General features: G+C 33.2%; 1 protein-coding gene and 1 pseudogene across 1 annotated transcript; one reads left to right on the top strand and one right to left on the bottom strand.

Annotated features, from left to right (window-relative positions):
• Nucleotides 1-1,815: 1,815 nt before the first annotated feature.
• Nucleotides 1,816-7,669, top strand: LOC106794349 (cullin-associated NEDD8-dissociated protein 1-like; annotated as a pseudogene).
• Nucleotides 7,670-8,602: 933 nt separating this feature from the next.
• Nucleotides 8,603-10,681, bottom strand: LOC100800912 (isoflavone-7-O-methyltransferase 6). The gene is made up of 3 exons (XM_006587072.4): nt 10,260-10,681; nt 9,675-9,935; nt 8,603-9,457 (listed from the first exon to the last, which is right to left on the bottom strand). Exons 1-3 carry the CDS (start codon nt 10,635-10,637, stop codon nt 9,155-9,157), a joined length of 942 nt encoding a protein of 313 aa, XP_006587135.1. The 5' UTR covers nt 10,638-10,681; the 3' UTR covers nt 8,603-9,154.
• Nucleotides 10,682-11,047: the final 366 nt, after the last annotated feature.

Raw genomic sequence — 11,047 nt, 5'->3', positions numbered from 1 at the left:
AAAACCATCGTCGTTTACGTTCATGTTAATTACACAATTGTCGCATTCATACATTCTAAGACGGTTCATAAAAATCATCTTAGAATGTACGTCATAAAAAAAAATTATTATCCCTAATTGCAAAAATGTCATCGTAAAATAACACTTTTCTAGTAGTGCAATGCTAACCTAGTTGAGATCTCTTGTGGAATTCCTTTTGCATTAACCAACCTCTTTTGATCCAAAAAAAAAAGAGGCAACTTTAACTCTCCCTATCATCTAATGTAAATTTAGTTTCTTTTCAGCTATCCAAATAAAATTATTTACTTTTCTTAAATGCACCTAGATTCAAGCTATATGCGTTGAAGGTAGATCCAAATCAGTTGAAAATAACAACTATGGTCTGCAGCAATTGTGACTCTTTGGTAGATAGTTAGCTGGTATTTCTGTATCTGTGCACTGAACTGACTGAAGTATCCACTACTAGAAATATGTGTTTTTACGACAACCATTCTACAACGGTTCTTTTGGAATCGCCTTAGAAAACGAGCCAGTGGCATTTTTGTAATTATCTTACTAGAAAAAGCCTTTTACAATGCACATTCTAAGACAATTATTGAAAACCGCCTTAGAATGTGTGTTGTTCATAAAAATTACGACGGATTTTATTAAGGCCCCGTCGTTATCTCAATTAAATTTAAAAGCCCTATATATGAGTGGTTCACGCGCAGCCAGCAAAACTAGTTTGTCTTCCCTCTTGAGCTGGATCTCTCGAACTTCCGAGGCCGCCCTCCATCAACAAGTTTGCCTTCCCTCATTGTGAATCCCTCCGTCGAAGTGCTTAGTTCCCCTCAGTGAAGCCCTCCCTCATGCATCATCTCTCTCTCACTTGTGGCATCGTCTCTTTCATTGGGCAGAAACCCTAAGCCCCAATCCCATGAAGGATCAGAAGCAGAGGCTCCACATCCAATCCCTAACCAACCCCTTCTTCTTGGGCTCCAACTACAACCAACTTGAACCAATCCAAACCCCACTTTCTCCTCAGTTTTTTAGGAGATAGAGTACATGGTGAACTGCGTGCCTGATAGCGCGCTTCCGTTGAGTGATAGAGTGGAAAGTAGTAGTGACCAGAAAGTGAAGATGCTTAGTGTTCTTGATACCTTGCCTCCTATTGCGGAAATTAGGAGTTCTGTTATGATGAAGAGGCACGGGGGTTAGGCTTGAGCATGGTAGTGTGGAACATGGAGGAGGGTTGTCTCGTGGGAAATTTGGAGCTAAGGGGAATGGGAAAGTTATTTGGCCTGAGCAAGCGGCAAAATTGTCGTAGAAGGCAGTGGCACGTATTTTGTTGGGTGTTGGGTTTGAAGGTGCCATGAAAGGTTCTGTTGAGGACTTCTCTGAAGTATTGAGCAAACATATATGTAAAATAGGAACAAATTTGAGAGTGTTTGCTGATAGTTACAAGAAACAGTGCTCGGCCATTGAGCTTCTGAAGATGTTGATTAAAACAATAGGGTTTAGGTGATTTAGGTGAGTTTAAACACTTTCTAATTTGTAAAGGTGAAGTGAAGCTTTTTTAGCAACTGCTTGAGGAATCTTTGGTTTCTGTGTTATTGTATTTTTCCACTTCTCTTGGGTTTTATGTTGAAAATAAACAATGGGAAAGGAGCTAAGAGTTTGTTATTTGATTTTGACAAGTTATGCTAGACACGATGGGTGTAGAGATGCAGATTGCTAACAAAAGTGAGAGAGCAATCTCACTTGAGGCAAATGGTCAGGTTGTTCTAACTCCCGATTAGGATGGGTGGAATGGAAGGATGAAACTTGATTATGGAAATGTATGCTACTGTTGGATTTTGTATGCAGGCATTTGCTGTCATTGTTGCTTCTCCACTTCGGGTGGATCTATCATGTATTCTAGAGCATGTGGTAGCAGAGTTGACTGCATTCCTTCAAAAAGTATGCTATTCTTCTCACTATAATACATTCATCAACTTAACTTATGATGTATTTTTTTTATCAAAACTTCATGTAGTTGATTTGATTTTGAAATCAAATTTTATGAATTGAGTTTCCCACTGTAAGGGGGTGAAATATTCTAAGCCTTGTTTTACTGGTTTGCATACAGGCTAATCGTGCTCTAAGGCAGGCTACCTTGGGATCCTTAAATTCACTTATAGTTGCTTATGGTGATAAGATTGTTTTGTCTGCTTATGAAGTTATTATCGTAGAACTGTCAGGACTAATTAGGTTTGTCTTACTAAGCTACTCTCTGTACATTGGCATATGTGATATGGAATGATTGATTCAATTTTCTTTTAATGCTTGTGTTTCAATGATTCTGACTTGCATATGACAGCTCTTGCCCTGGAACTCTGCTGCACATTAATGGGTGACAAGAGGTCAAACCAAAGTATTGGTTTGGCCGTTAGAAACAAAGTTCTTCCTCAAGCTTTAACATTAATTAAAAGCTCATTGTTGCAGGGGCAAGCACTTTCCGTAATTTTGATGCATGTGACTGAACTTGTCCCAATTTATATGAAATAAAATAAATGCATTCTCAGGTTTTGTTTGTTGAATGCTATAGGCTTTGCCAAACTTTTTTGTTGTTTTAGTCTATTATGCAAATACTAGTTTTGATTCTCTACTGGAGTCATTACTTGCCTGTGCTAAGCCTTCTCCACAGTCTGGTGGCATTGCTAAACAAGCTTTGCATTCGATGGCTCAGTGTGTTGTTGTTCTATGCCTTGCTGCTGGTGATCAGAAGTGTTCATCTATAGTGAAAATGCTCATTGACATTCTCAAGGATGATAGCAGTTCTAATTCCATAAGCTTTTCTCTTCAGTATTTTTGTTGTGTAGTGAATTTAATTAATAATCCATCTCAGCATTTAACTATTTATGCAGTTGTAGCCTGCTCTAATTCAATCTGATCTTGTAGTCTATATCAGTTTTATCCTGTCATTTTCTATAACTCCTTATATTTCCACTTTCTTTTCTTTCTTTTTAAGTGGCTATGCTCTAATAGAATATCTTCATAGTATTTTATACTATATATAGAATATCATAGAATTACGGAATTGCTTGTTCCCAACACCTCTCAAATAAAATGAAATATATTGCCACAACAGTAGATTGTTCCTTGTCTTCTATGTGTACTGATCATTGTGCATTTTCCCTTTTAATTTTAAAAGGCTAAGCAGCACCTTGCACTTTTATGTTTAGGGGAGATTAAAAGTTCCTAAAGCATCATCTAAGACTAAAACCATTAAACGAGAAGGAAAAAGCCATGTTATCAAGGGATTTTTTGTTGGCTAACCAATAAGCACAAGAGTTTCTCCTTCACGTAGTGTGATGCATGATGACGTTCTAATCTTTAGCAATATAACCACTTAGTAGTCAAGGGATCATGGAATACTTTCTCCCCCAAAGAATACAAGAATACACAATGTTAATGGAAAAGTCCAACAAAATTCAACAATTTATGGCCCATGAATGATAGATATCTCAATAGCATCTAACTCCCTTGTCTTGTTGTTGCCCAGCCAAATCCTCTAAACTCCACTCTCTTCTCATTCCACTACTCCTTACCAACCTTGGTCCAACATCCCCTTCACTATTGATGTGTCTATGATGTTCTGCCTTAACCTTGGCCAATGGTCCACTATGTGCACATTTGGGTGGGGCCATGTTCCTTGACCATCTTCTATCAACTTGCATTGCCACTTTCCTATTAGGTTTCTTTATTTCTTATGGTGGGAGACATTCATCATCCCTATCAGAATTTACCCTTTGTTATGTTCTAGCATGAATTTCTCACAACAAAATCAGCTTAGCCTTTGATTCCAATTTTGGGTTATACTAGTTTTCCATCCATGCATTATGGGTATATGATTAAAATTAAGGAGTCAATTTAAGAGTTTATTTCATAATTTTGAACTTCATTATATATTTTAAAGAATTTTGTCTATCATTAAATAGAATAACAAAGAATAATTTCTCACTACGATGAAATAAAAAAAATGAACTTTAAATTAAGGATATGAAACTGATTGCAACAACTTCTTATTATGTATAGCAAGAATTTTTGGCCTATACAATGAGCTTAATTAGCCTTTGGTTCCTATTTTGGGTTATATGCGATTATGTGTGTATCTGTTAGTCGTCCTATACAACTAACTTTTGTATAGAAAACATTTTCCAAAACTTGTATAGTTTCCCCAATTTATAGTTATTTTGTAGGGATTTGTAAATAAATCTTGTTTTATTGTTATAGCTGTCTCTAGAATATTTTCCATTTGATTTAATGATGAAATCTGTTCAAGTTGAGGTTAAAAGAGGTTGAGTCTTGAAGTGCTAAAAGTGGTAGTTGCGCTCAGCTCACCATTTGGGTTCAGCGCGCATCCAACGCTAAGCGCAGCTTCAATGCGCTTAGCGCGGCAAAAGAATCTAGCAGAGCATAAATATCAAGGTCGTGCGCTAAGCATGATGGTTGTCTTTAGCCAGGCTCAGCACATGACTGACGCTAAGCTCAAATCCACTAACTCGCGCTAAGCGCGAGGGTGGCGCTAAGCGCAACGTCACGGATTCAGAGCCTATTTAAAGTATGTCTTGTGCAGAATTAGGGTACACAAAATTTTTAAGCAGTACAAAATTCCAGAGCAAGTACAGCACAGTGCTAATTTCAAGATAGAAGCTCTGGAGGCAGCAAGAGGAGCAGCTTTGCAGAGAAGCCTAGGGTAGAGTGATTGTGAGGTGCTAAGAAGAGGAGGAGAGATCTCCCTTCTTGTGTAAGGAACAATTATTATGTACTCTCAATCTCATTTGTGTTAGGGTTTTTCTGTAATGGTTGGCTAAACACCCTTGTTGGGGATTTCTAAGGAACAACTGATGTAATTACTTTAATATCTAATTAATTGTATTTTATGTGTTCAATGCTTCTTTCAATGCTTAATTTCTGCATGCTCTTGGTCTGATCACCCATTTGTGTGTACAGTTATGTGACTTTAGCATTGGGAAATGTATTGTTGCCTTAGAACTTGATAGAAGCAGGACTGAATAACCACATTACCAGGGATGGATTGTTGGGGTTTTGGTCTTCTGAGTATGCTATTACGATAATGTTGTTTAAGTTAAGCCTAGTCTTACAAGAGGGATCTGCAGACAAAGCTTAGGTTAAATTAGTCTAAACTTACGAGGGATCAATGTTTAGTATTTTAGGCTACAACATAGAACACAAAAGCATGATTGATTAGAGAAATATCTTCATATGCATCAACTTGTTTGCTAGAAATACCCAACACTTTTTACCTATTGCTGTCAACTTTTACTTACTTGCATTTACTATTTTTACCATAAAAGTAGTTTATTTCTGTTTTTAACCATTGATTATCAATGTTGTTCCAACAATGCCTTACTTCTGAATAAAACTCTGTCTAATAAGCAAGTTCTCTAAGTTCGATACTCGGATCACTCCGTTTTAATTTTAAATACTTGACAACCTGGTACGTTTTCCGGTGTTAAAAATGAAGAGTATCCTTGACCGATGCATCATTGAGTCATTGACTCTGTTGTTCTGTGCATCTTAAGTTGGAGTCATCAACTCATTATTTTGTCAATGATCTCACCTAATCAAAAGTGTGAGATTCTTCATTGTTAATTTTTTTTAAAAATATATTTTTTACTCACATGATAGTTGATATTGCCATGAACAAATGTAAAACTATTCGTAAGAGATTCACATATCAAATTTTCACATGTTATAATTATGTTTAATTTTTTATATATCTAAATATTTAAATTTAGTAGGTTTATTGTTTTGCATTTTTTTTAATGTAGTTCACCTTGATGGGTAAATTTGCATCCTCTAGTACTAAGTGCATTCTCTTAATTTATTTTCTTTTGGATTACTATACCTAGTTTTCTTAAAGTGGATGAAATATTAAAAATTGTTTTTGAATGACAATAAAGAAAACTTCCAATACAATAAAGCAAAGGGCTTAGATATACACTTTTATAAACAAAGATTCACCATAAAACATTGAAAGCAATGCGTATTTTTAATTGAATATGTCAATGTGTGTATGAAATTGAAGAAAATGGCTTATGAAATATAGGATGAATTTGGTTAAATCTTTTTCTTAAAAAAATACTTATTTTAATAAAATCAGTAGTTTTTGTTTTGTTTTTTGTCCTTATGTTTGTCTCTAAATTTTTATACTTAAATAAAATATTTTTTTTCTCATTTTGAGAAGTAAATTCTATTTGTTTATTAAGAATTTTTTTTAAGAAAACACTTATTTTTTTTAAAAAATAACTTAAAACAAACCCGTCCATAATTAATACATGAAGAGTATGTGATGTTTAATCACGTTACATTGAAAAAACTAATTCTAATTGTGAAAATAATTTAATTTTACAAAAATATCATTTGTTTTCATTACAAAAACACGGGTAAATTATTTTTCTCTCTTCAAAATAGGAGCTAAGGCAAGCATAATAATTAATCAAACATAATTTTGGTCAACCCCTTCATGCTTCTTTTCCCAACCCCTTATATTGAAAAAGCTAATTCTAATTGTGGAAATAACTTAATTTTACAAAAATTTCATTTGACTTCATTACAAAAACACGAGTAAATTATTTTTCTATATTGGTAGAAGGAAGGATCTAAGTACACATCCGCACATAGAAAATATTGTTATTGAATCTTTCCAGTCCCCTTTTGAAGAGATAAAGTCTACTGTCTCATATGCTCTTGGTAACATTGTTCTTGGTAATCTTCCAAAATACTTGCCATTTATCTTGGATCAGATTGATAATCAGTAGAAGAAACAATATCTCTTGCTTCATTCTTTGAAAGAGGTGTGTTGCCTTAACAAAATCTATCTGGTTATTTTTATTTCTTTCTAATATTTAATATATATATATATATATACACACGCAATCATAAAAACTTGTGAATATTTAATTTAATATATATACAATTCTCTTGCCCCTACCTGGCAGGTAATTGTGAGACAATCTGTAGATAAAGCAGAGTTTCAAGAGTCCAGTGTGGAGAAAATACTTAATTTACTCTTCAACCACTGTGAAAGTGAAGAAGAGGGAGTATGCAATGTAGTGGCGGAGTGTTTGGGCAAAATTGCTCTTATTGAGCCTGTTAAACTCATCCCTGCACTCAAGGTATCTCAATTTTCTTTTGGTATCCTGTACTTGTGCCTGTGACTTGCAAGTGTTGTATTTGATGATTGTTTTTATATGTTTTGAAACTTCTATAGGTAAGAACAACCAGTCCAGCTGCATTTACTCAAGCTACTGTTGTCATTGTTGTGAAGTACTCCATAGTTGAGCATCCAGAGAAGATAGATGAGAGATCATATACCCTGAAATATCTTCATTTCTAATGCTTATCAAGGATAACAATAGGGTGAGTTTTTAATCACCTTACTAAATGTTGTTCAAGAAATATAACATGCTATGTTCTTTTTATTGGTTGCATATTTGTGCCATACTGGCCAATGGTTAATTAGTTTGAACTTTTGCTGGTTGTTATTATGAGTATGCTGCATGTTAGGCGAGCTGTTTTGGCTATAAGCACATTTGCACACAATAAGCCGAATCTCATCAAGGGGTTTCTTCCTGATCTGTTGCCTCTTCTATATGATCAAACTATTGTTAAGGTAACCTGAATTGTGGCATTCGGTTCCATTTATTTCAGTTGAGTATAGATCATTACAATAAAAACTTGACTTTATATTCCCCATTATTCTAAGAACACTTTAATTTAGTTTTAATATATTTTGTAATGGCTTTTTAATCTACTAGAAAGATGCCTTTAACAAAATAGAAGATCTTGTATTATTGGAGGTGTCTCATTTTAAGGAAATTTATGTATGATTGTTATAATATAGTTAGAGACAAAAATAATTTTCTTACACATTAATTAGTTGAATGGTCACATGTTTTTATCAATTATTACGTGGCACTTAAGTAGCAATATATTGATGTCAATCATTGTAATATAGTTGGCATGGAGATGACTACAACAAATGAAATTAATTTAAAAATAATAATACATTCTAAGACGATTGTCTTTAAGATCGTCTTAGAATGTGATACATTTTAAAACAGTTTTGGGCACGAACTCGTCTTAGAATGTTATACATTCTACGACGGTTCAATACAATCGTCGTCGTAGACGTTTACACTTTCTACGATGTCTGATACGATGACGGTCGATAATCGATGTTGTAAGCCACAAATAATCGATGTAGTACACTTTTAAGTAATCATATACCATAAGCTAAATCAACTTCAATCAGTGTTATCAATTGTGAGTAATTACTTTTGGTTTGAAAAATGTGAATACATATTCTAATTGGAAAATGATAATCAATACGAAATATATATACACAAATCACACGAATCTTAAGTAGCATAAATTTATTGGAGATAATATTTATAACTTTCATTTCTGAATGGTCAAGCAATAATACGATTGGTGATTTTTAAATTCGTAAGAATGCGTACCTATGCTTCTCGTACCAAATAGCACCCCCTCATAACTAAAGATGAAAAGCCACACCATAACATTGTAAACTTATTCACTTCGCATCTAAAACTAAAGTATTAAACCCATTACAAGTTTATTCAATTTATTTTTGTTAAATAGGAAAGGAGAAATTCGGACGTAATACATTTAATCACTTAGCCAACAAGATCCACCATGCTTACAGTGCTAGCTAGCTACCTTCCTATGACATCTTTATTCAACTACAACACACAACATATGAATTGTTTGACACATCACCACAATATCTTGTGACGTTGTGCAACATACACCATAACATATACGTTAAATTAATCTTTCGTCCTCTAATTTATTTTTTAGATTTAAATTAACATTTTAATTTAATTTGATCCTTTAATTTTTTTTTAAAATGATTCAATTTAATTTTTCAGTTTAAATTGTAAAACATCATATTTTACGACGATTTGAAACTATTACTAAGTGGTTTGAAACCGTTATAAAATACATATTTTTTTAAAAAAATAAATTGACTTTAAAAATTAAAGTATCAAAATAATTAATTTTCTAAATTTAAAAATTAAATTAAACCTAAATAATAAATTAGAGGAAAAAAAATTAATCTGAAATATATAGTGCCTAAGCATTAAGGATAGACCTCAATAAGAGATCTAAAACCAAAAGTATGATATATTTTGTAGTGTTGGAATCCTGCTCCAATGAAGAGTTGTTTCCATTCTTCTTCAGTTCGCTCGTTTCCATTAAAAGCGATCATCATAGCTATATCCATACAGAGCTTAGTTTGAGTCTTATCCTGGTCATCTAGCTTTTCATTTATTACTGCATCTATGATTATTATTTTCCCTCTGTTGCCTTTGCTTGAAATAGAATCTTTACACCTTTTGAGGATCTTTATGCAATTTTCTTCATTCCAATCATGTAAAACCCACTGTAAAAACAAAGTTAAAAGAGGAAAAATTGATAAATATGTATTTATATATATGTAATATTCTTTTTCCAATTCAAATAAAATCTTATGGGTTGAACAAAAATACATAACATGTTGTAAATCCCAAGGATGTGTGAATTTTTATAAATTTTCTGACAATATCTTCAGTTTTTACAAATAAAAATAATTAAAAAAATATTTGGACATATATTTTCACCTTTAGTAGGACTGCATCGGCTTGAGGGATGGATTTGAACATATCGCTGCCGACAAAACTTAAACGATTGCTTCCCGTCAAGTTTGCTACAACATGAGGAAGGTCAAGCACAACACATTTCAACTTAGGAAATGTCTCACAAATAATTCTGGCTGTGGTTCCAGTTCCACCACCTACATCCACGATGGAATCTAGCTCCTCAAAAATTGAAGTGCAATTTTTTAGTACCAAGTCTACCATTCGGGAATCACTTGCCATAACCTAGACATATAAGGTTACTTGAGAGGTTAAGAAAGAAGAAAAAGAAAAAAAAATCATGAATTTGATTTTTCTTATTAATAATTAACATATGTTGATAAAAAAAAACTCAGATACATTTTTTGTTTCTGTATTTTACTATTTTTTTACTTTTATCCTTAAAAAAATTATTTTAGTCCTTAAAGATATATTTGTTTTATTTTTCGTTCTTAAAATATTTTACATAATGTTTTGAAAAGTAAAAAAATATTTTGAATAATGAAAAAAATATTATGTAAAACACTTTAAAGAAAAATAATGAAACAAAAATACTTTAAAAAAACAAACCAAAAAAAAATTGCAAGGATCAGTCATGAACTGAAGCATTGGAGATAAACAATGGATACTGTCATTGACTAGAAGCTTTGATGCAGGAGTTAGAGCATACGCTAATTCATGATGATCTTCCTGGCTCTCATGGATATCAAAGATTCTATTGTGTGCCAAAAAGCGCATGAATCGCTTCACAAAACCCACCTTAGATGGTGGAATTTGCAGGGCTGAGACCAACTCAAGAAGAGTAATGGGTTTCCCATGGTTGGATATTATGTCTGGAATACCTAGTTCGCAAGCCCACATAAGACACACAGGTCTTAGGTTACCAAATATCTGCATGTACAAAAGGTTTTGGCCTTCAAAGAACTCGATGGCATTTTGGTTATCCATTACTACTGCAAGCGATATTTACTTAATCGTTGAATTTGCTTTGTTTCCATCACCTGCATTTGCTTGGTTTATATAATGTTTTACACTTGGCATAAAGTTAGAAATTGCAATCAAGTCCTTCGGAATAACATGGCAATATTGACAAATTTGGGGCAAAACATGATGTCACTCAGTTACTGGTCTCTTGGAAGGGGGTAACAGAACATGTCTTCCATATATTGCACAAGGAAAAGTTAACTGTTAAATGCTTACAATCGCGTGAAAATTCAAACCAATCATTTTGTAAAATATGTTTTAAGTTGGTTTAAATACATTATCTTTTTTAATCCTTAAAATACTTTAGTTAGATGACGCTTTAAACACTAAAAAAAATATTATCTAAAATTTCTTAAAGATTAAAAGTAAAACAA

The sequence above is a fragment of the Glycine max genome, chromosome 9 (genome assembly GCF_000004515.6).
Source record: "Glycine max cultivar Williams 82 chromosome 9, Glycine_max_v4.0, whole genome shotgun sequence".
NCBI lineage: Eukaryota > Viridiplantae > Streptophyta > Magnoliopsida > Fabales > Fabaceae > Glycine > Glycine max.
Note: the sequence above shows the minus strand (reverse complement) of the source record. Positions and strands in the feature narration are given on the sequence as shown.

Bases quoted from the DNA above. Each gene is read 5' to 3' on its own strand.
- LOC100800912 (XM_006587072.4), bottom strand. From the start codon at position 10,637: ATGGATAACCAAAATGCCATCGAGTTCTTTGAAGGCCAAAACCTTTTG. The intron at 9,936-10,259 runs GTTTGTTTTTTT...TTATATGTCTAG, and splicing joins ATCCTTGCAATTTTTTTTTG to GTTATGGCAAGTGATTCCCG. The intron at 9,458-9,674 runs GTGAAAATATAT...TTGTTTTTACAG, and splicing joins CCGATGCAGTCCTACTAAAG to TGGGTTTTACATGATTGGAA.